Genomic DNA, 25,244 nt, shown 5'->3' on the forward strand with positions numbered 1-25,244 from the left:
ATGTGCTTTTGTAGCTCATTCATTCTTTTCTTCGATATCTCCATATCTTCTGTTGAAAAACCTTCAAATTCGGAATCACTGCTTGATAGCATGAAACTCCTCTCCATCTTCAAAGTTGAAAAAAATTAACACTGCAAAAAATGTGGAAAAAAATCTTCCAAAATTCACTGAGTTCAAATATCACGCCAAATAATGTCAGAGACAATAACTCAACTGTTTGCAAAGTGAAATCAGGTGTTTTAACGAATGTACTGACAAGATTTGGGTTCAAATATACATTTAAATAACAATGGGTACGCTCGGCCGGCTACGGCCGGGTTAGTCTTATGAATCAAAAAATTTTTCGGCCGGCTATGGCCGGGTTAGTAACGAAAGGGTTAATGGGTAAATAAACATAAAATGTCTATTATTAAGAAGTAAAATTGTTGAAGAGTATAGAGATAGGAAGGAAATATAAAAGTATATTAGGCATATTTAAAGACTTCAGATAATGGGGCTGGTAATAATGTGTGTGTATGTATATGTATGTATATATATATATATATGTATATATATATTTGTATATATATATATATGTATGTATATATATATGTATATATATATATATATATGTGTGCGTATGTATATATACATGTATGTGTATGTATATATATATATATAAAGCAGTTGTATACTGTCAACTTAATGTTACAGTCCCAATAAGGGAATCATTCTGCTGCTATTTAGCCCTAGGAAACTGGACCTCTTCCTGTCGGCCTTGACACATTTCCTGTGTCCTTATATTTGTGAGGGGGAAACAAGCACCCCACCCAGCCTAGTGTGCATTCAGGGACATGTTTCTGAGTCATTGCTTGTCATCAGCCTGAAGTAGCAACACCAGCTGGCTGAAGATGCTTTTCAAACCCTTGCAAGTATATATATTTTTAGTGAAAACACATTCGCTGATTACAAAAATTGGAAATGATCTAATTATAAATCTCACAGAGAAAATTAAGTATATATATATAAATATATATATATATATATATATATATATATACTTGTTCCACACCCATGGAAGACTGACGTTAAACAATGATGATGATACTTGCATTATATATCTGATTTGTAATACTTCTTATAATGTACATATTAAAATGTAATTTATTTGACTTAGCAGCATTTTGCAATGTATCTAAATCAGTACCTTCGTTATTTAATTTGTCTTTGTAAGACACTTTTGATTTGTTATCACTTAATTTCGTTTTTTATTGCAATGGTTTCTACTTGTGTAAGATACACACTCACACACACACATACATATACATTTTATTTTATAGGTATATGACAAGGATGCTGAATCTTTGATTAGTTCATTATCTGTGGAGATAGATGATGAAGATATTGATATAGGTAAGATTTCAATATATGTTTCACAATTTAGCCTGCAATCTAGAGTGATGGCTACATTTTCATCCAGTGTAGGCATACATGGACTTGACCCTCCAAAAGATTCTATAAGCAAATTTGTAATAATTAAACTATTGTTGGTAGTTTTGTTAGCTCTTGTATGCTTTATAATGTAAATAACTATTTATTTGTTCAGTTTTATTCAGGAGTATTTTTTTCTCCAACTTGCACAAGAAAGGAATTACTTGTGAAAGATTTAGAATTTTACATTGAAGAATATATTCTGTGTAGATTAGATACTTAATAATTTTGAAGTTTTATGTAAATAAATGCCTTCAGTAATTTCTTTGTATTAGATATGAAATTTGAGAAACTATAAATTTTTGTGAGTCATGTGGATTAATTGTACTGTTTCAGACAGATCCTTTCTTCAGCAAAGAAATGGTGCACTTCTCATTTCTTTTCGCCCAAAGCATTAGAATTAAATTCTTCTTATGGCACAGAAATTTAATCAGTTTATGAACTTTGTCAACTGATTTCTACTGGCTTAGATCATAACAAGTTCCCTTCACTCTTCTAATATGTATTAAAGCTTAGCTAACATAAGTGAAACCATTTTTTCTCTATTTACACATGTGACCATTATTTTTAATCATCTTGAATTTGGTTACCTTGGGACATCAAAATATCCCAGAAAATGAAAAAAATATCCTCTAAATTTATTTTCTGTTAACATATGAAGAGCTTAAAACATTTCATAAGCATTCTCAGATATTTCCTCTTCTGATATTTCTCAAACTTCAAATCTTTCTTATGTTAGTTTAAAGTTAGAGAAAATTACTAATTCAAATTGACTTCTTACTTTTACAGCATTCAAACTCAGTCAGGTGGACACCTATCGCCTTCGGTTACAAGAACGAGAACATAGGAAAAGATTGGCTCGTGACTATGGCTTATTTCAGATAAATGGGGGCAACAAATTTAAGTCCCAGTATGCTAAGAAGAAAACTACAAAACTTGACAGGTAAATATTGTCTTATTCTATTTATTTACTGTTAATTTTCAGTTTCATTTAAGATGAACAATAGTTTTCTTTTTTTTTTATATTTGACTGTATTTATCCAACATACATTGCTTTATTGTTTTTCACAAAACTCCCTGACAAATCTAGAATCTAGCATTCATCTTAGAATACAAAAATATTGTTACAAAATTCTTTCTGATTGTTTCCTTGTTACTGTGGTTCAGGAAATAGAGAAGTTGAAAAAAAATCTGGGCAGGGCTGTGTTTTAAGAAGCTTGCTTTCCAACTACATGACTGAAACAAGTAAACTCTACTTTATTAATTTCTATTTCTTGAACTACTAAATTATGGAGCAAATAGCACACTAAGAAATTGAACTGGTTTTAGAGAAGTTTAGAAACATATTTAAATGGACAGATTCATGCAGGTATATATGACCAGCTTCTTAGCAATTTTCATCAAACAAATTTGGCTTACATGGTATTGGTCAACCTAAGGCTATAGCTGGAGGCATATGCTCATAGTGCCATGCAGTGGAATTCAACCCAGAACCTCATGGTTGCAAATTAAACTTTGTAATCATGCAGCAATGTTAGCACCTATGTTGCATACTTTTATCAAACCAGATCAAATTCTTGCTGTTTTAGATAACTTTATATTTTCTGAGAAACTTTCTGAATATCAACATAAATGTCTTCATCATCATCATCATCATCATCATCATCATCATCGTTTAACGTCCGCTTTCCATGCTAGCATGGGTTGGACGATTTGACTGAGGACTGGTGCAACCGGATGGCTACACCAGGCTCCAATCTAATTTGGCAGTTTCTACAGCTGGATGCCCTTCCTAACGCCAACCACTCAGAGAGTCTTCTGGATATAAATATACTGTAGGTTATACCTTTCAGAATTGATCATCTAAACAACACATTCCTTTGTAGAATGCTACATATCTATAGTAGGGAGTCTATGTGGTCATTCAGCCTGCTAGAAATAGCAGAACTTCATCAAATTATATTCCCTACTGTCTTGAAAAGGGGGAAGACAAATTAGAAAATATGGTTCAAGATACAATGCCTAAAAATATGACATTGGTATTGATTGGAATGTGTTTATCATGAGTCTGTTCATCAAATTGTCAACATACCCACATAAAATTTTTTAAATAGTAGGATGGGTGATGCACAATTTATAGTAAATATATTTTTATTAATGATTTGTTGACCAAATTAGTTGTTATAAAATTATGTAGTGTAAAACTGAATTGGGAGCCTCCCAACATGACATTAGTTTTAGTTGTTAATAGTAACTAAAGAACTAAATTGCTTCGATTATTTCAGTCCAAGAATATTTTCTTTACTTCCAAACCAATTTTCTCAAAATACAATGATTAAATGTTCAAGAAGTCTAATAGTTTTTTAGTCATTTAAAGAAAAAATTGAAATTTATAATTTCCCTTCATTATATTTTATTGATCTAAATAAATATTAATTTTTTTCTTTTCTTTTCTTTTCTTTTCTTGTTGAAGAGAGTTTCAAGAAAAATTACGTGTGTTTGCAAAATTTCACACATTCCAGGAACATGTGCAGTATTATGAAAGTTTAGCGCGTAAGTTGCCTTCATTGTTTGATGAGAGCAGTATAAAATATTTTAAATAGACTGTTGTATTGGTTAGGTATTGTAAGGGGTTGTGGGTATACTTCACTAACCAGACTGCCACAAGATTTAAACATAAACCTCTTAAACAGTTATTTGCATTGTGTCATTACACATGATTTATTTATACTTTTGTTTCACTCATTTTAGCTGAGAGAAGTAGATAGTAGATAAATTTGTTAGTCAAAGGAAGAATATTTGATCTTTCCAACTTGTAACTAGTGTGAGGAAATTAGTTGTAAAATATAGTATTACAGTGGCTAAAAGATAACAGCATGAAATTTTGTGCATATTCTCAGTATTTCATTTCTTCATTGTGGCAATGGAAATCTTACAAAACTCTGTCATTTCTAAATTAACACAATTGTTAATTTAGCTCTTGAAATCCATTCTAGATATAAAATAAAAATGTCAATTTTGCACCAACATAGCTTCAATCTTGGGCAAATGTTACATGCTCACAACACTTCATATCAACTGTCAACAATTAATATAATTAAAGAAGGGCACATCAGATAAAATTCATGAGATGGCCCATTAATGAGTGAAGAAGAACAGAAAACTTAAATCTAATTTTATTTAATTCTTTAATCTTATACTTTACTGATTTATAGTTATACTTTTATTTTAAAGGTGAAAGAGACTTAAAAAGTCGAATTCGGGAATTATTCCGGTTCCGAAAGAATGGGTTGATGACTTTCGCAGGTTAGTATGTGCATGAGTTAAATTCTAATATTCAAAAAGTGTAATTGTGTCAGCAAGAATCAGAGGAAAGTGGATGATATTAGTGTACCATGAGAAGATGGGACTTGCAACATCCATTTTTTAGCTTACCTATGTATGATTTAGGTTGTTTGATTATTGTGTATTTGTTTTTTGTTTATGTTGATATTTAGTAACTACTTCTGTGCAGCTAGTTTAACGTGTACACATCATCCTTTATTTAGCTTCCTTTTCCTTCTTAATATTTATTTGAATCAGGTTCTTTGATTAAATGTAAATTGTTGGTTACTCTGACTCATCACTGGTAATTTCAGTCAGGTGTTTGACTGCTAAATTACTTGTAGTTATGGCCAAGAAACCTATCAATTCAATGTGTCTAGCGGGAAATAGACAGGTGCAGTGCACAAGCTGCAAACCATTATAATTAACAAATATTTTGTTGGGTAAAAGAGCAAATTTTTCTATGCGCCAGGAGAAGTTGCCAGAAAACCACTCAGCTCTGTCATTCTCTTCAAAACCTTGTAAATCCTTGGATTCAGTTAATTCTTTATCATGAAGTTGCGTTTTCTATGATGTATCTTTTAGAACAGTTTTCTTTGTTTAATGCAACTAAGAAGCACATAGACAGGAATGTGACTTGTGTCTGTCAAAATATTTCTCTCCTATTTTTAAGTCATATCACTTCTATTTTTTTCTTTTTTTCTTTTTTTAGTGATTTCGAAGCGTTTAGTACTTCTAAGCAAAGCAATTTTTTTGTCTAGGGTTTTATAATTAATTCATTTAATTAATATGTATGATTATTTATGTTTATATATGTATCTTTGTTTTATATTGTTTTTGCAGAAGTTTTAGTGTTTAAAAATAAAAAATATAAAAGAGATAGAAGAAAAAATACCAACAAACGACTGGTGAGTAATATACTGTTTCTTTTATTATCCCACCCCACACCATTTTCCATTACTCAGCATTACATTCATTATCATTATAATGATCTCTTCTTGTGTTTTTATAGCAGAGTAAAAACAGGTATTTTTCACTGAAATTTCTTTTCTTTATTATTATATAGTTATATTTGTATTTCGTCATAAATGTTTTGTTTTCTGTTTCTTTCTCTCTCTCTCTTTCTTCTCACTCCCTTTCTTGCATCTAATTTATGTATAAAACATAGTAGAGTATATTTCTCTTTCATTTTTTTTTTTTTGTATTTTTATTTCTAGTTTCAGAAACAATAAAAGAGAATAGGGAAGCAAGGAGAGAAAGGAAGAATTGGTAGCAGAGCAGCTAATGTAGATATTTATCACAAGCATAGTCTATAGCATTACATTATAATAGAGCTGAGAAATTAGAATTCAGTAAACAGCTACACATTTGTAGCAACAAAATAAGTTGTAGATAGGAGGAGGGGAAACAAAAGTTGTGCAGCATATGATAATTACCCAAAAAACCCTACAGTTTGGAAGTAAACTTTGGTTGACTTAAGAATACTATTTAGATTTTATAAATTCTTATAAGTATCATTCTAAAAAAAAACAATTCTTACAAACAAGGACACCAGCATGACTGCATAGTTACGTTATTCACTTGACAGTCATGTGGTTCTGCTCTGATCCCACCATGTAGCACTTTAGACAAGTATCATCTGCTGTCGCCCCAGGTTGGCTTGTACATGGAATTTGGTTGAAAGAAACTGACTGAAGACCAGTCACGTGTGTGTTTGATTATATCTTAAGTTTATATTAGCCAAGGATGTGAACATTGGGTGAAAAACCTGTGCTTTTTGAACAAAGCCTATCAAGTACTGCAGCTCCTTTTGTCACTGTTGCTATGAAAAACGCAGTTAATGAGTGTTTAGCCACCTATAAACAACAATATAGATTGTGATCTACAACAATAGTGATGAAAAATTGTTTAACTAAAATCATCATCATTTAACATCTATTTTTCCATGCTTGCATGGATCAGACGAATTTTGTTGAAGCAGATTTTCTGTGACTCAGTGCCTTTCCTTTCACCTACCTTCATCTGTTTCCAAGCAAGGTACTATTTCTCTGTGACCAGGGATGCCTTTCATGCCAGACTGGAAACGAACAATATGTATAACAGTGATGCTTACTTGTGTCAAAACTTAATGTCAAGACAAGCACCCTTGTCTTGACATTATTGTCAAAAACTGTCAAGACAAGACAAATGCACACATGCACACAGACATATATGTCATGTATCTATATATAATATAGGCACTTCTTTCAGTTTCCATTTTCCATATCCACTCACAAGGCTTTTGTTAGCCTGTTGCTATAGTGGAAGGCACTTACCCAAGGTGCTGCACTTAAATTTATTTTTATTGAGTTGCTAGTGTTAATATTGTACTATTTGATAATAAAAGTATATAATGTATTGCTTACAATAATATGGGTAAGATAGTTGTGAAACTGAATAATAGGAACTAGGCAGGAAGATGTCCATTAAGAGAAAACTTGAAGCATGATGTTTAACCTTTTAGCATTCAGATTTCTTTGTCAAAAGTATTGCTTATTTATTCACATTATTTTGGATTAACCATGCATTATTTTGTAGCTTCAAGATTCCTATAGTGCGTTTGTATATTTTTAGAATGACATTGTAGGGTAGGTGTGATAGGTATCTAGATAGTTTTGACATAAAACAGGTAGAATATTTGGGCCGAATATGGCCAAATTAAATGCTAAATAGTTAAAATTAAATTTGGAGAATTACAAATAGAAGAAGGAGGAAATTACTAAAGAATAATGACTAAAATTGGCTAATGGGTTCCTACATATAAGGCCTAGTTTACTCATTAGGCTATATTTTCACAATATTAAGATATTTAGACTTAGATATATAGGGATATTTGTAATGATGTATCTCTAATTCAGGATTAATAGTCTTAAGGTATAAAGTATTTCTGTGACAAGTATAAAATAATTAAGGCCAACTAAAGGATAAATTTCTGTTTAGTCAATTGTTACTCTCTGTTGAATTTATAGAGATAAGCATTTAGACATGACTTTCATTTTCATGGTTCTGCATTTGTATGCTTTTATTTTTGCTTTTTTAATTTACCCAACATCAATAATACTGCTGTACTTGGGATGCTTTGTGGTATCATTGATACCTGTATTGTCTGATCAAGAATTAACTCAATTTTTGTTTTTGTCTAGGACAGCCGTTTACAGGAAGGAGGGGAATCAATGGCTTCCGGAGAACTAAAGTAAGCTTCCTTGATACTTTTTAATATTCTGATGAATGCTTGATAGGAGTTGAAAGATAATATACCAATTGTTCTGTTGTGTCTGGGGAGAGTCATTTTCTTATCGTGCCTTAAAATACCAATTGTTATTTTTGTGTTCCATTTTAATAAATTTAATTAATAATGAGCAAGTGTAAAACTATCAGCTTGATACTTTAGGAAATTAATGCTTAATTTCACTCTTAATTCCACTCTTAACTCACAGAAATTCCCTAAAACTTAGAAAATTAAGAAAGATTCGATTGTGTGCAATCTTTTGTCTGTTTCAATACTAAAAGTTTACTTTGGAAGTTATCAAAGATTTGTTATTTGAAATGTTATTTAATACATGTAGTTGTTAAACTTAACTTCTTGTGATTATTAGTGTTTTAATAACAACAAAATTGTTGGAAGTGATAAAGAAACTAAAACTTTTATTCTGCTGTACTTGTCAAGACTTACACTACACACGGAGGGAACAAAAACTGTTTAAAGGACTTTTATGTCAATAAAAGTGTCATTCAGTGTAACAGTGCAACATATACAGTGAAGTTTGATATAAAAGTGATGCAGTTGATGTTTATTGTGAATCTTGTGATATAAACTGACTGCTTAGAAATTAGAGGTATCAAGGAATTATGTCCCTAGATATAACATATATGAAGAATTGGAGTTGTAAACACTGCTTATGATTTGGACGTTTGTAAATATTGATAGGCTAAGTAAAAGTGTGTTTGAGATGTGACATCCTTGTCAGACCTCAATCAAAGATTGCAAAAGATATTTTAAAAAGTGTAACTAAAAGTCATGGTTATGTGGTATTACCAAGGTTGAGTCATCTCACCATTGTCACTTTGGTGCATCTATATTGAAGCATTGAGGATGAATGTACCTAACTTCATGAGCAACGAAGGTTGGTAATACATCTTGGTATATGTTTCTTTGTTACAGCCCAATAATATGTATTATTAAAAATATGTATTTATCCAATTCTGCCAAATTTGAATACTTAGTATGTTGCAATATAGTCAGAACTGCCGGTGGTACAAAAGTTGTACTGATTTAGTTGAACTGTTAAATTAGATATATTTCAATAAAATTAATTCTCCTCACTTTTGGCAATTAATATAATAAAGGAATGATTATTATTTTGTTAAAGCATTGAGTTGGCAGAACTGTTAGAAGTGTCAGACAAAATGCTTAGTGGTATAACTTCTTGCTCATTACATTCTGAGCTCAAATACTACCACGGTCATCCTTTCAGGGTTGATAAAATAAGAACCAGTCAAGTACTGGGGTTTATATAATTGATTATCTTGCTCTCCCTAAAATTGCTGGACTTCGTGCCAAAATTTCAACCTGTTATTAATATTTAGATTTTTGTTCTTCCCTTCATATTAGTAAATTTTATACTAAAGCAAAATTTACTTTCTGATCATTTTCAGCGAAAACTTAGATTTACAAGGAAAAGAACCCGGTAAGTAAAAACATGTGTTGTTTGTTTATTTGAGCTGCTATCATTGATGTCACATGTATTTATTTATTTGTATTGGAGTTTCAATCACTGAACTCAATATTTTCCCATTTTCATTTGCAGGCGGAAAATATGATATTTTCTATTTAATTAGAAGGAAACTGGCAGCTGTTTTTTGCATGAAGCATTTCCTAAAAGAAATAACAGGTAAGGCTTAGAGTTATGCTATTTTAAATTACATATTGGGACCAGTAGTTTGAGTAGCTATATTTTTAATTTTTATAGAATAATGTTGATCAGTTTCTCACCACAAGACCAAAATCTTTCATATTCATCTTCAGACTTAATGAAAATCCTCAGATAATATTATGAATAAGTTCCAGTCATCTGCTAAGTTTTTATCATTTTAACGTCCACTTTTCCATGCTTGCATGGGTTGGACAGTTTATTTATTGAGGCAGATTTTCTACAGCTGTCTCCAACCGTCATCTGTTTACAAACAAGTTAGTATTTCACTCTGGCCAGACAAAGTTCTTACAAATTACTAGAAATGAATGACACTGCTTGTAAGGCAGTGACACTTATCTACAATTATCACACTATGTCAAAATGAGATACAAACTTACATACACATACATATACGTATGCGACTGGTTTCTTAGTTTCCATCTACCAAGTCCACTCACAAGGCTTTGGTCAGCTGGGAGCTCTAAGTTGAACATGTGGTTGGAAAATGAACTTCTTACATCACAGCCCTCCTCTCATTTTCATACAACATAAAAGCAGCTTACACATTTATAGAGTAAATATAGCGAAACATTTTAGCATGCCAGAATAAATACTTAACCGTATTTATCCACCACTAACATTCTTTGTTCAAGTGTTACTAGAGTCATCATGTCATTTCAGTTGACCAATCTTCTCTCTTGTAAATTTGTAACCATTTGCCCATATCGGAAATTGTAATGGTGGAGTCAGTAAAACTTTGGACAAAATATATTGTAATATTCACTTGTGCTTAGTTATGGTTGTCTCCACCTTTCATCCTTTTGAAGATTGATGAAAATTACTTCTGTACAAATATGTGGTTTGCTGACAAAGCTGGAAATTAATGTTACTATTATTAAATACAGAGGTGATGGCAGAATAATATAGTGCCAGACAAAATCCCTTCTGGTAAATGTCATTTTATATCTGTCCTAAATTCAATCACACTATCTGTTCACATTTTAAAACCAGAGTGTTGATAGAATATGTACCGGTTAAATATAAATGCTCTTTCTGATGAACTTCTGATTTTGTATTTAAATTAGAAATCATTATTATATTTTTTGCCAGAGGTAACTGTGTTGTTAATCTCTACAGATTCAGTAAAAATAATAATTTAGTTGTGTTATGAATAATTATATATTCCCTTCCTTTATAAATATAAGAAAAATCATTATTATTGTGAAGGTTGAAGAGTTCAAACAATAGCTAGACATCAGGTGTTTCAGTGTTTAACTATTTAATTTTTTATTTCTTTATACTCCTAAGTTCCAATGTTTCTAGAATTGTCAGAATATATGCCCTTCATGAATTGGGATTGATTGAATTAATTGTACCTCAATATCTGCAGACTTAAGAAAAATCATTATTAAGGCGAGTGGATGCCTGACATAGGCCTTATAGTATTTAATTACGTCCCTTTAAGAGGCAAGTAGTAGAAGCAGGATATGAATCCTTACTGCTTTTTCTGAGATCAAACTCCGCCAACGTTGACTCTGCCTTTCATCCTTTCAGGGTCGATTAAATAAGCACCAGTTACACACTGGGGTCGATCTAATCGACTTAAACCCTTTGTTTGTCCTCTTTATGTTTAGCCCCCTGTGGACAATAAAGAAATAAATATGTAGTTAACTCTCATGGGTTGGACAATTTGACTGAGGACTGGTGGACCAGGAGGCGACACCAGGCTCCAATCTGATCTAGCAGAGTTTCTACAGCTGGATGCCCTTCCTAATGCCAACCACTCCGAGAGTGTAGTGGGTGCTTTTACGTGCGTTAGTTTGCACCAATCTGGTAGGGTTGATAAATTAAACTCCAGTGAATTTCTAGGGTCAATTTAATCACTATATTTCATCAAAATTTGTGCTTTTGTACCATTATTAAAATGATTGTTGTTTTGTTTCTTTTTTTATTTTATTTCTAGGTTTATCTTTGACTGCAGCATCTCTGATCAATCACAGTATTACTTGAGTGATGATAGCCTCATCGACTGAACTGTTCCTGATTCCTGAGATTGTTTTGTTGTTGTTCTTCTGCTACGGAGAAACCACCATTGTTGACTCTGAAGTGTTTCATTTCACTGTCTCATGGAACTGCAAAGCATTGCCATTGGTGTGTGATGGAGAGAATCAAACAGCAAACCTTTCTGCTGCACTGCTCAACTAGAAGTGTTGAAGGTGTAACATAACAGGTCTGGTCAAGGTTAGCTCCACAGTGACAACTGGGAGTGTTAATAGTCTTCTGTTATATAACACAAGCCAGTTGAACTGAACTGGTGGGAGGGTAGAGTGCTCTTTCCCCACCATACACACTCACACACTCCCCACCTACAACACATCTGGATGTGCTGTTAAGACTGCTGTAACAGGTTTTTGCTTGAGCAAAGTCAAGCAGAACCATAGCTACTGTCACAGCAACTACCAACAATTATAGACAGTTTGCTGTGCTTGGTCTGTAACCACATATCAAACCTGATCAGACAGACCTATCATTGAAAACATTCCAGTTTTGAATATCTAGTCTTTATTTTAGATATAATGCATACAGTGTTATTTTATAAGTCCTTTATAGCAAGGTGTGATTTGAGGGGTGTTTGGTTGTTAAATCTAACAGCTTACACATTTATATAGAAACTCTTTCATTGATTCACTAGTGCCACAAATCCCAAATTGTTTCATGTTTCCCAGGTGCTAAAAGTAATCTGTTTTCCTCTTTTGTTGATTCATTCTGTGTTATAATCTTCTTATCCAGATAGTCAACCACTGGAATCAACTAATCATTTATGATTAGTATAGATTGAGGGCCTTGTGCATCAGGGTAATGTCAGGATGGAAGTACAAATGGGATGCTCATCATTTTGTTATGATCATCAATACTCTAAAGATAATTGGAGGACCATAACTCTCTCAAGCTCCATGATTGCTCATCCTAAAATAAATCCAGATGTTATCTTTATATATTTGATGACATATCAATTTTCTGTGCTAATTTAAAGCTCCAACAGATAGAGTTTTAAATTAGAATATTGCTGTCCTGGCAACCTCTGAACCCAAGTTCATAACAATTTTGAAATTCTTTATTAAGAACAGTCCTGGTTGAATGAGAGAAGTTCTAAACACACGTTTTGAGCCTGAAAGTTTAGGGACTCAAAATTGTAGCTATTCATAGATTTCCTTTGTTAATTGCTATAAATAAACCAAATCTTTGGTCTCTAACAATGACCACTCCACCTCAATCTATCCAACAAGACCTAGCAAAGAAGCGAGTAAGTTGGGTTGTAAGTCTATTTTAATACTGCCAGCATATTTTCTTTGGAAGTGCATTGATTTGTCACCTCTTCAATAGCTCTTCCCTTATAACCCTAGCTGACTGACTTAGTCTTGGGTCTATGGTGACAGTCCACTTTTTGAACATAAGCTAGCCTATCATTTTGATGGAATGAAAACCTCATCCAAAATACGTTGAGTTGTTTCCCCTTTAGTGAAGTTACGCAGGTAAACTGAATACTGCCATGTCCTCAAGTGTTTGATTTTATGTAAGGCGTTGGAAATGTATCATTGCAATTTGAAATTTGAAATTTTCTATAACCCAAAACCTAGGGACATTATCATTGAGTAATCGAATTGTCATGTCATCATATTTGATATTATTGTTACTAGTTTTTTTTTTTTTTTTTTTTTTTTTTTTTTTTTTTTTTTTTTTTTTTTTTGGCAGGTGGTTTCTCTCTCACACATCAAAATTGTCATTAGAGATACTTATCAAGTCTAACAAGGGCTACCACCCCCAGCCATTCAGTAAACAACTTGGAGCCTTTTCTTTAGTGATATACCTGCTGGAAGTAGCAGTCATATTTCTTTCAAATCATACCCTACTGTCTTTTAAAAAAAAAAAAAAAACCAAGGGACACATTAGATAATGTGTAGTCCTAGATACACTATTCTTGGGGCGGGTGGAGGGGAATTAGGTTTTCAAACCTGGAGAGTCTTTGATCATAGGTCAACTCAGTCAGGGCTGATTGAAGGCTACACATAACAGGTACAAGTGCTGTCTGCTGGACCAAGGGGCCACTGCCATAACAACAAACAACTGGATGTACTGTGACAGTCTGCTATAACTACTTATCTGTTTGGTGGTGAGCTGTCGTACTCCCCTCTTTCTTGCATGGTTCTGTCGGGGCTATGCCACAACAACAACCGAACATGTTAACAAGAGACTCAAATATTGCTCTCAACCCCACCTCACTTCTCTTCCATCCCTCTTCTCACTTCTTTTTATCTCCTGTTTTCCTCCTTTTTTTTCCATATATAGATATATATATATACTTTAGTTATTGTCTTTATTACTACCTGACTGTTTCTCCTTTTCTCTCTTTTTATTTTACTTTCAACTCTGTTTTCTCTTTGTGTTTGTATACCCACTTCTTTGTCCCATCTCTCTTCCCCTCACTCTTTGTCCCATCTCTCTTCCACTTTTTTTTTACTGCCCTCTCTTTCTCATAACAGTTACTGCTGTTGGTTGTGACTTTTAAAACTTTCTGGAGACACTGTGGAAATTTTGGATAAACCAATGTACATAAATTATTTACTTCAGTGAAGTTACCACTTGATGGGTGAAAGCCTGTTAGTCTGACATAGTGTATGTACCACACAATGAATGTTAGTGTATGTAAGCATTGATGTAAATTTAGGAGAGTGTGTAATATAGTTTTCATCTTTTCCTTTTTTCACATCACTCATTTATTGCTACTCACAAGCAATAACTTTATTTATTGACTTAACTCTTTATAAACTGCAAATTTATATCTGTTGCAAAAGCTGTTACTTTATAAGGCTTTCAATTAAAACCACAAGTTATTACAAAAAAAATTCAATAAAATAAAAATAACAACTACAACAACAAAAAATGCAAGGTCTTTTAATAACTATATCTGAGTGACTTCATCCTTGTTATTCTTTTGTTTGTCCATGTCACTATTTCTTTTTTTCTTTCTTTTCCAGTTTGTTTCTATGCTAGCATGGGTTAGACAAAACTTGTTGAAGAAGATTTTTCTATTGCTGCATATACTTCGTTCATCAATCTTCACTTATTCAAATGAGATATATTCATACCATTGGTATTCACACACACTGAGACCAATGATACCTTGGAATCTACTGGACTGTTGTTTACTGAAGAATGTAAACATCACCAATTTTAGCTCAAGTGGCATTAATGAAAGAACATGGAAACAACATTAACACACGTGTGTGTATGTATTTATCATCATCATTTAATGTCTTTTCCATGCTGGCATGGATTAGCAGTTTGACTGGAGCTGGTAAGCCAGAGAGCTGCACCAGGCTCCAGTCTGTTTTAATTTGATTTCTGCCATGAGCTGCTCTTTTTTTTTTTTTAATATCCAGCCTACATCATCTTATATTGATACTGCAATAGCTACATTGGCCAATGGAGAAGCCTCTGTGTGGTCACTCATCATCATTTAACATCCACTTTCCATTCTGGCATCATGGGTTGGAAGGTTTGACCAGAGCTGGTCATGGACCACACCATGCTTCATTGTCTGTTCTGGCATGGTGTCTACAATTGCATGCCCTTCCTAATACCAAACACCTCACAGAGTGTATTGGGTGCTTTTTTTGTGGCACCAACGAGTCTTGAGTACAGTAATGCGCCAGATATCTTAGTCATAAGGCTTAATGTCTTGAGATTGTCCTTCAATACTTCATCTCATGTCTTCCCTCTGTGAGAAATAACAGTTAAATCCCATGCTTGATCTGGAATTAAAAAGCAACATCTGCTGCTTTCTCTGTTCAATTTATTGCTCAATTTCTCTTGGAAATTAACCTTACTTATCAAATTATTTTGTACTCAATGGGAACAGTTTTGGAATTTTAAATTCAACATGCAGAAATATGTAGTGTATTCTGTTGAATGTGTTAAAAGTAGCACTGATTCATGGATTATGCTTGGCACCAGCTTGAAGGGTTTAATCAAATCCACCCTAGTACATACAATCTGATACATACTGTATTTCAATAACAAGGAAGTAAACAAACCAACACCAAGTGGTAGTGGGATACAGACATGAACACACACAATGGACTTATGAACAGTTTCCGGCTGTCAAATTCACTCATAGGCATTGGTTAATCAGGGGTTATAGAAGATGCTCAAGTTGCCAAACAGTGGGACTGAATCTACACGGTTGCAAAGCAAGCTTCTTCACCACACAACCATGCCTGTACTTATTTCATTTCGATTCATCAATGGAAGGTTGTCTAAAAACTCTATCAAGACATTTGCATGTAAATAAAGGTACTTAACCATGTATTTAGATTTGTGTTTGAGTTGGAATGACTTAGTACCAAGTAGTGAATCCTTGACACAAAACAAAACAACCACAGATTATGTTTCTAATGATTGATACCAGATAAAGATTCTAGATCCAACTTAATGCTACTAAATAATAAAAAAGTTGATGAACTTCAGGCACAAATGCAAAGGATTCAATAATGATATGTACTTCCAGCTGGCATAAAACCTCCACAGAAAGAGATTGGGTTTGAATGCTGATGATCTGACACTCAACTGGTTTTGGCACTGGAGGCAAACACATGCACATTCATGTGCAGAGAGATTACACGTGCACACACATAAACCAAGGGAGAGAAACATTAAATCAACAAAGACAAAAATGGATGTGACAAAACGTCTCATACCTATCCACACTCTCATAATGGGTAATCCTTGTATATTTTTCATTACTAAATGTATATGAATGTTACACTGCTACTAAATGCCATGTCCAAATGTTTAGTTATCAAATAAACCCAACTAATCAGATAGTTAAAATTAGCAACATTAATATCTTCTAGAGCAGTGATTCGCAACATTTTTTTATCTATGGACCCCTTTGATTCTTATTTTACCCAGTGGGTGGGACCTTCATAGCCATTCAATATCTAAAAGGTATTATTATATTTTTATGATTAAATATTAGGAAATGTATTTAAATATTCGGTAGAAATATAACCAGTTGCACAAACCCCTGTTCTGGACTAATAGATGTAATTCCTAATTAGAAAGTCTTTGTTTTTGTATATCATAAATGCTCGTCTTAATTTACATTTTTACATAATAGCACGGATTCGAGAGGGATTACCAAATCCACTTGCTGCACTTTTGTATATATATATATGTATACTTTTAAGTTTATTTATGAGGAAATTTATATAAAAGCTTTTATTTTATTATGCTAGCTATGCTATAGCCTAATGATATTGCCTGAAGAAATGAACACATAAGTATGATCTACCTAATATCCATGGAATGTATAGTAATCCCAGGAATACAGACTGATTTTAAGAAATGTGTGTAGCAATGCATTAAAATAAAAATTCCATCCATTATTATTATTATTATTACTACATATATACACACTCACATATATATTAATTGGTCAAGGGGTCCAGACAAAGATCACACATTAAAACAAAGCACTGGTATTGTATTGGGCCCCATTGCATCAAAATAAAGTTAATATTCAAGATTGCATCAATACCATGTAGAGTCTGAAAAGAAATTGGAGGAGATTCTTCATGAAAAAGGTACAAGAATTCATAAGTGGTAGAAATTTATTCGGCTGTAAAAATGATCCATATTTCATACTCTTGTAATACCAACTTGACATTTCATGAATTTGAAGATAATCATGTTAAAAGGATGACAGAATTTGATCCTGTAAATTTGTTGTTAACAATACTAATCATCAATATTTAAAAATTGATAAATTACTACAACCACCTGAATATCAACTGCTAGACTAAGGTACCTGCAGAGCAATAGGTACTTCACTGTTGCTTTTGAAGTAAATATTCACTGCCATAAGATAATATAAGTTAAATTCTGCTACTGTTACTACTACAACATGATTTCTACAAGAGAGGGGGACACGATTGAGCAACTTCAGTAAATAACTTGTATTTATTTAAGCAAACCCAGTCTATCCTCGCAGAATCTAAACTCCTAATGTAACAGAATGGAAATAAGTACTGCAATGCTTTTAAAACATCTGGAATAAATAAATAAAAACAGTTTCACACATGGCAAGCATTGCTCAGATATGCAAACTTTGAAATTAGAAAATGGAGAGCATATTTTTAGAAACCTGTTACAATAATACTCCAGCCAAGCTATGAATGTATATTCAGTAAATACTTACCACCAATGTATTTATACAATTTCCCCATTTCAAGTTCTTTGCGCTATTTATTAACATAGTATCACATCATTTACACGTAATTTGTTTGTTTTTCCTTAGCTTTTTTTCATTGCATTCAAAGTATGTTGCTAAGTAATCAGTATTTAGTACTCGAAGCATGTCTTACATAATCAGTCTTATAAGGGAAATAGTTTCAAGGAAATATGAAAAACACAAAATTAGGATGTAATGAAGACAAATTAACAACTAGGTTTATATGGAAATGTATTAAAAATTATAAATATTCTTTATTGACAAATAAAAAAAAGACCTGAAAAATGTATAGAAACTGGTGAATTAAGACATCCAATCAAAATGTTAAGAAAAACATGAGCAAAAGTTTCTGTTAAGTTTCTTGACATAATTCTTTATAGTTAGCTTCTTTTTTTGTTGTAGATATTATAAGCAATCTTAAAGTTGCAGTAAGCCAGATTCCAAATCAGTTTTTCGTTACCAGTTGGACATTCTTTGCTAATATCAATAATGTCCTTAGGAAAGACATGGACTATTGCTCATACCTGAGAAACGAATCGTTTTTGTTTCTGTAGCTATTGTCTATCAAAGTTAGCTTGAAGCTTCTGCTCATATCGATATGTAAGATTATAAGTAGATGTTTAGAAGTAAAAAAATAAATAAAACATATATAAAAATATCACTTTGGTATAAGTTAAGCACAACCATATATATATAATGTTAGATGTATAAATGCAAAATAAAAATCGAAGTGAAAGATGAGAGGTATATAAAAAATGACTTTCCCTCCTTAGTCAAATAATGATTTATTAATAGGCATATGGCCACTCATTTAGGGTGAGGAATATAGTTGATTACATTGGTCCAGTACTTGACCAGTTCTATTTATTGACCTTCAATAGGAGAAAAGTCGGTCAATCTCAGTGGGACTTTAACTCAGAATATTAAGGGTCGTAACCAAATATCAATGGGCTTTTTGCTTGATGGTCTACCAATTCTGATAATCCAATACCTTTCTACCATTTAATAATAAAAATTTTGGCCAAATATGACAAGCTAAAAAGAAAATTAAATTAAACAATATTTAATACATTTTATGATCACCTGAACAACATAATGCTTACAATAAAAATTAGTTTCTGCAATAAAACAGTCATTAACTGCTTATGAGAAGGAATATTTTGTCTTTCGTTTGATACAATTTGATGAGTGTCGAGAACAAGAAAGTTGAGTCGTAATTATAGCTATTTCACTTACATTGCTAATAGTTTCAAAAAAGACAATTCCTATTTATTCATAATTAATATTTTACACTTCCTCTGAAGTCAATAGGCTTATTTACTTCCGATTAAGGGAAAATCAATTAAGCAACTGTATTATTGCACTTCTGTGATATATAAACATTGATTGAATGATATCTATATTTCAATATTTTCTATTTAATAAACATGTTCACTCATACACTAGCTTCTATCATGTCACCAGTTTTTACTAGTATTATGTTCACATATACCACCAACATTTACCAATATTCCAAGTCAGAGTCTCCTTCATTTGCAAAAAATTCAGAATCATCACTTGAGCTGTCATAAGGTATTTGTTTTTCAAACAACAAACTTGTAGTATCAATGTAAAATGAAGAAAACAAAACCAACATTCTGTGGAACAGAAGTTCAATTAGAAAGTTTAGTAGAGAGTTCTGAGGTAAGGAGAAATGAAAGAGAAATCTCTGCAGAAGTTTTTTGTCAAGAATAGTGTTGATAAACTCTTCATAGATATCTCGATCGTAGATATCGGAAATATTTTCATACAAAGACCGTGCTTCTTGCTCCATTAGGAAAGCTATGTAGCTGATATTATTGCAGAAAAACTCCTGGAAGATAACTCTAACAGCTAGTTGTTTCAGGGTAGCTGTAGTCTGGCCAAACAACATCTGAATCGATTGAATGGACATGGGTATCCAGTTAATGAATTCTGGGAAAAAGTCTTTCAAATGATCCCCTAGTTCCTTTAAAATGTCGTCAGTTGCAAAATAACCTGGAAGTAAATATGGAATAACATTAACCCTTTAGCATGAAGATTATTCCACCGAATGTAATGCTTCTTTACTCACATTGTTTTGAATTAATCCTGAATTGTCTTGCAGCTTCAATATTTTGACTGTTTACTTTTAGAATGTCATCGTAGAGTAGGTGTGAGAGGCCAGTTTGAACATAAAACAGGCAGAATATTTTGGCCAGATATGGCTGGTCTAAATTCTAAGGGGTTAGGTGAAAGCAAACAAACATGAAATTCGTATGAGAAAATAAAAAATGAAATGGGGAGCAGATATAAGGCATTTCTCCATTCTTGGTTAAGTTACCTGTAAATAAACATATTCTCTGAAGACTCCATGTCAGGTTATGATAGCACATTACTCTGCCAGTGAACACTCAAAGACAAAAGAATCCCAAACTCCTAAGGCCCATAGTATTGTAGAGCCTAGGCACATCTCACCAGTATTTCTAGTTTATTATCTTATAAAAATTGTTCTTTTCTAAATTATATTCACAGAAGTTGAACTCAGAACAGTAAGCTAATTAAACTCTTTCCAGCTTAACAATGCTGCTGCTGCTTACAACAGTAAACTGTTCCTATTTATAGCCTAATGGACTGAACAATTTGTGAATAAAATATACTTCTTTTGACAGTGCACTAACATTCCAACCTCTTTGCCAGTTATTTGCTAGTCTGTTAATTCAATCATCTTTACTCTCATCTGAGATATAACGAATCAAAGATCGGCCTGTTAGATTTCCTTTTATGAAACAAGTATTTGATGATCCAGTTATTCACAATTGAGTTAAAATCATTGATCATTCTTGTGTACAGTGGCAGATTAGGCCTACACAGGATACACCTCATGTCTATGTGGGCTACGTGAGACATACTGGCATAAAAAAATGTATAAGACTTATGAAGTTAAGATAATGAACTAGTGACTGTATCTTTTATTTTTTAACTTGTTTCAGCCATTAAACTGCGGCTATGCTGGGGCACCACCTGAAGAATTTTAGTTGAACAAATCAACCCCAATACTTATAATTTTGCTCTCTTTTAGCTAAACCACTAAGCTATGGAGATATAAATACACCAACACCAGTTGTCAAGAAGTGGTGGGGGACAAGCACCAACACAAAAATACTCATACTTATATATATATTTATACACATATGACATACTTCTTTCAGTTTCCATCTATCAAATAGAAGACACCTGCCCAAGGTGCCAAGCAGTGGGACTGAACTCAGAACCATGTGGTTGGGCAGCAAACTTCTTACCACACAGCCACACCTCAATTCTTGCAAGAGCCAGTGTATTGTATCCATAAACAAGGCACATATATCTTGTTCATTCCGTTTTTTTAAAGCTGAGTCAGAGGAGAAAGGGCAAAGCCCTTGATTCTTTCTAGGGCTTCTATAACTGGTGGGTGGAAGGATGAAAGTTATCATCAGACTAGAGACCTAACCTAAATACTCGTAACATAGTGGACGCCTCTAAAGGCATCTAAGTGTCAGATGGTAGAGTGAAGCTGGCAAATAAAGTCTATCACTCATGAACAGGAATGACCTCCTTCCACAGGATTGAACACTATTTCTGTTCAACAAATTTCACACATGGTTTTGGAAACTTGAGATTATGGCAGGAGGTGATTTTCTAAAATGCTACTGAAAACCATGTAGTTGTGAATTGAAATTCTTAACCCGTGTGCAGGTCGCTTACGAGGCAGACCCCACTCAAGCACAGCAGGGAACCCCAACGGCAGACCTGGGGCAAATTGGCCACACATCAGGACTCCTACTTTCAGTGACCACAGCCACCTCCCCAAGACCTGGTCCCAACGCCCGTGCAAGCCTAACTGGATGAAGGGGATCCCGGGGTGGATGGCACCATCCGTCAAGGAGTAGAGCTTCCCTGCCAGTACGACTGGAGAACGTAGCCGCAGCGGAAGGGTCATCTATACCAAGACACCGGTGTATTATAGTGGTTGGGGCCACTCAACCCGAATCTACGTGATCATCGGGATGCTCTGGTTTTTATAGTGGGCAACTCCACTGCCGATTTTCTGCAAGACTTCAAGCGAAGGAGCAAGCAGAGCCTTGACTTTTGTGGCCAAAACCACGCATCCAGGGGGTAAATCCATCCGCCTATGGGATCGGCTGCTAACCCCTCAATGCACGGATCATAACCTCACCTAAACACCCAGTATTTTTGAGTGGTTGGTGCCACCTTGCACGCTTGCCGGTTCCATCTAACCAAAGCCTTGTGAGTGGATTTGGTAGACGGAAACTGAAAGAAGCCCATCATATATATGTATATGTATATATGTGTCTGTGTTTGTCCCCCCAACATCGCTTGACAACCGATGCTGGTGTGTTTACGTTCCCGTAACTTAGCGGTTCAGCAAAAGAGACCGATAGAATAAGTACTAGGCTTACAAAGAATAAGTCCTGGGGTCAATTTACTCGACTAAAGCTGGTGCTCCAGCATGGCCGCAGCCAAATGACTGAAACAAGTAAAAGAAATATATCCATGTTTAACTGGAAAAGATAATACAGGTTTTATTCTCACTTCAAAGCTCAGTCGATAATGATAGGAAGGGCATTTAACAGTAAAAAAAAAAATGCTGCTATAACATTTTGAAACAGATAAAATGATTGAATTAAAGTAAACCTTATTAAGGTCTACTTTAAGTTAGGTAAAGGAATATGGCAACAGTCAATTTCATTTGTCTATCAAAAACATGTTTCCTTGAGTTTTTTTTAATGAAGAGTTGGTTCTGCTCAGTAGGTGTATTTAACAGCCACAGTATTATAAATCTATTACAGCAAGCATAACAGTTTGCCTTATAAATTGGGGCTAGAATGAATGATTTGGCAAAAACTGAACTGACCATTTTATTTGTAATAAATTAATTTTTACTCTGTGAAAATTTAGATGATTTAAAGGAACAAAAAAACCCTTTTGAATTTTAATATTATATAAATATATAGGTAATTAATTTCTTATATTTAATAATTAATTTGGTTAAATGTTTATTGGATTTAATAAAGAAAATCAATAGAACTTTATAAAATATGCAGGCCAAGCTAAGAGAACTAAAAATACAAGCAAAAGACAGATAGCATTGTGAATGAGGATAGAATATAAAATATATTCTCTTTATATTTCTAAACCCAGAAAAAAGAAACAACTCACCTGAATCAACAAGGAAAGAGAATTTTCGAGATGCTTGGATGAGGTATCGAAAGTTGTGCTGAAGGCGTAGAGATCTCTGAGAAGGGAACGACAGGGACACACAAAATAGAGGAGACAATTTCCTGCAAATAACAATAAAATTATTGTTTCTAATTTAGACACAAGGCTTGCAATTTTGAGAGGAGGTGGTTTGTTAATACCATCGACTCCAATACTTGGCTAACATTTTATCTACTCTGGAAGTATGAAAGGCAAAGTTGACCTCAGCAGGATTTAAACTCAGAATGTAAAGTTCCACAACTAAATAGCAGAAGGTATATTGGACATTCTAACCATTTTGCCAATCCACTGCCATTTAATAATAAAAGCATAATAATGATTAATAAGTATCTACCTCTGAAATGTGTGGCTTTAAGTACAAGGTCCTACATTTGTGAGAAAGGAAGGAGAGTAGAGCCAATATAACTAAACTGATACTCATTTTACTGAGCTTAGAAGAATAGAATGAAAAATCAAACACAGTGGGATTTGAACTCAAAACAGAAAAGAATGTAGTAAAATACTACAAAACACTTTGAACAAAAATACACACCACACCCCATCACTGCTACTACAACAGCAATATTACAATATTATCAACATTACTGCAACAAGCAGCAGTTCTGGCAACACCTCCACTACCAGAAATATTACCTGTTCAGAATTAGCATACCAAGAATACAGAGGTGTAACAGGTGTGCAACTAAACAAAGGTTTTCCTATTTTCTGTAGTTTCTAAAGTTAAAAACTGTACGCACCAACACACACACATGCACACATACATATTACACACAACGCACACATCATTCAGATAAACAGACAGACATACCGAAAGGGATTAAACATAAATGCAGAGAGAAACAGATAGATCAGGACTAAAAAAGAGAAAAGAATGAGTAAGAGAGTGACAAATATTCACACAGAAAGATTTAAGTGAAAGGAAAGAGGAAGCAGAAGAGAGGGAGAGGGGGAGAGAGAGAGAGAGAGTAAACCACAATGGAGGTCAGTAAATCACTCACTGTTTCTGTTTAGGACTCTGTATAACTGTGGCACGGATTGAGGGATCAGCATTTCTAATCAGTAGTTGATGACAACACTCTGTGTCAGCACGGATAACACAGTGAAATAAGGCTGTTTGACCTTTGTAGTTTTTTACATTCAGCTGAAATGGACAGATAAAAAAAATTTTAATCATCTTAGAATAATCAACATTTTAACATTTACTTTCACATGCTTGCATAAGTCAGATGAGACTTTGTATAGGTCAAGCTTTCTATGGCCAGATGTCCATTTTGGCATCAACCCACACCTATTTCCAAGCAAGATAATGATTTCCTACCAGTCTATCAAAGAATGAACAAGCCAGAATGCTTACATAAAGGACTGCAAAAAAAACAATGCTTTCTGTATGAACAGTGATAGATTTTTTTTTTTTTTTTGCGAGGGAGGATTGCTGTCTTTTTTATTTTTTTGACAATCATCTCAGTCCTTTGACAAAGGATTTGGGTATTTGGTGCCTTGTTGTACTCAAGAAGACCCATCCTCCACAGTAGAAGTGTTAAGGCCACTCCCCCTGGTAAAGGGGATTAACCTGCAAGAACACTGTGCCAGTGCCATGTATAAAGCACTCATGCCAGTGCCACGTAAAAGTGCTCATGCAGGTAGCACGTTAAAAAAACCCAGCACACACTGTAAAGTGGTTGGTGTGAAGAAGGGCATCTAGCCACTGAAACCAAGCGAAATCAGACTGGAACTTGGTGCAGCTCTCTGGTTTGCCAGTTCTCCAGCCAAACCATCCAACCCATGCCAGTATGGAAAGCAGACGTTAAATGATGATGACGATGACCAGTACACATATCAAGTCAAAGAGAATACACACTCGGTCATGCACTTACACACAAACACACATAGTTTCAGCTATATATATATATATATATATATATATATAT

At 33.7% G+C, this 25,244-nt stretch overlaps 2 protein-coding genes across 10 annotated transcripts in view; one reads left to right on the plus strand and one right to left on the minus strand.

The window, feature by feature from the left end:
- Positions 1-15,172, plus strand: part of LOC106877080 (transcriptional adapter 2-beta) — a 32,469-nt gene extending 17,297 nt beyond the window's left edge. For 4 of the 6 annotated variants that reach the window (XM_052967666.1, XM_014925868.2, XM_052967660.1 and 1 more), the window contains 9 exons: positions 1,320-1,392; positions 2,260-2,413; positions 3,944-4,023; positions 4,705-4,776; positions 5,638-5,702; positions 7,977-8,026; positions 9,490-9,521; positions 9,642-9,725; positions 11,710-14,711. In XM_052967666.1, coding sequence (XP_052823626.1) covers positions 1,320-1,392; positions 2,260-2,413; positions 3,944-4,023; positions 4,705-4,776; positions 5,638-5,702; positions 7,977-8,026; positions 9,490-9,521; positions 9,642-9,725; positions 11,710-11,756 — 657 coding nt within the window. In that variant the 3' untranslated portion in view covers positions 11,757-14,711. Of the gene's footprint in view, positions 1-1,319; positions 1,393-2,259; positions 2,414-3,943; positions 4,024-4,704; positions 4,777-5,637; positions 5,703-7,976; positions 8,027-9,489; positions 9,522-9,641; positions 9,726-11,709; positions 14,712-14,782 lie in introns of those variants that run through there. The other 2 variants (XR_008264023.1, XR_008264024.1) reach the window with 2 other exon arrangements.
- Positions 15,173-17,405: 2,233 nt separating this feature from the next.
- Positions 17,406-25,244, minus strand: part of LOC106877087 (uncharacterized) — a 52,599-nt gene continuing 44,760 nt past the window's right edge. For all 4 annotated transcript variants that reach the window (XM_014925876.2, XM_052967682.1, XM_052967675.1 and 1 more), the window contains exons 7-9: positions 24,315-24,457; positions 23,257-23,378; positions 17,406-20,055 (exon numbers count right to left, since the gene is read on the minus strand). In XM_014925876.2, the coding sequence (XP_014781362.1) occupies positions 19,541-20,055; positions 23,257-23,378; positions 24,315-24,457 (780 nt within the window). In that variant the 3' untranslated portion in view covers positions 17,406-19,540. The remainder of the gene's footprint in view (positions 20,056-23,256; positions 23,379-24,314; positions 24,458-25,244) is intronic.

The sequence above is a fragment of the Octopus bimaculoides genome, chromosome 1, assembly GCF_001194135.2.
Source record: "Octopus bimaculoides isolate UCB-OBI-ISO-001 chromosome 1, ASM119413v2, whole genome shotgun sequence".
NCBI classification, from domain to species: domain Eukaryota; kingdom Metazoa; phylum Mollusca; class Cephalopoda; order Octopoda; family Octopodidae; genus Octopus; species Octopus bimaculoides.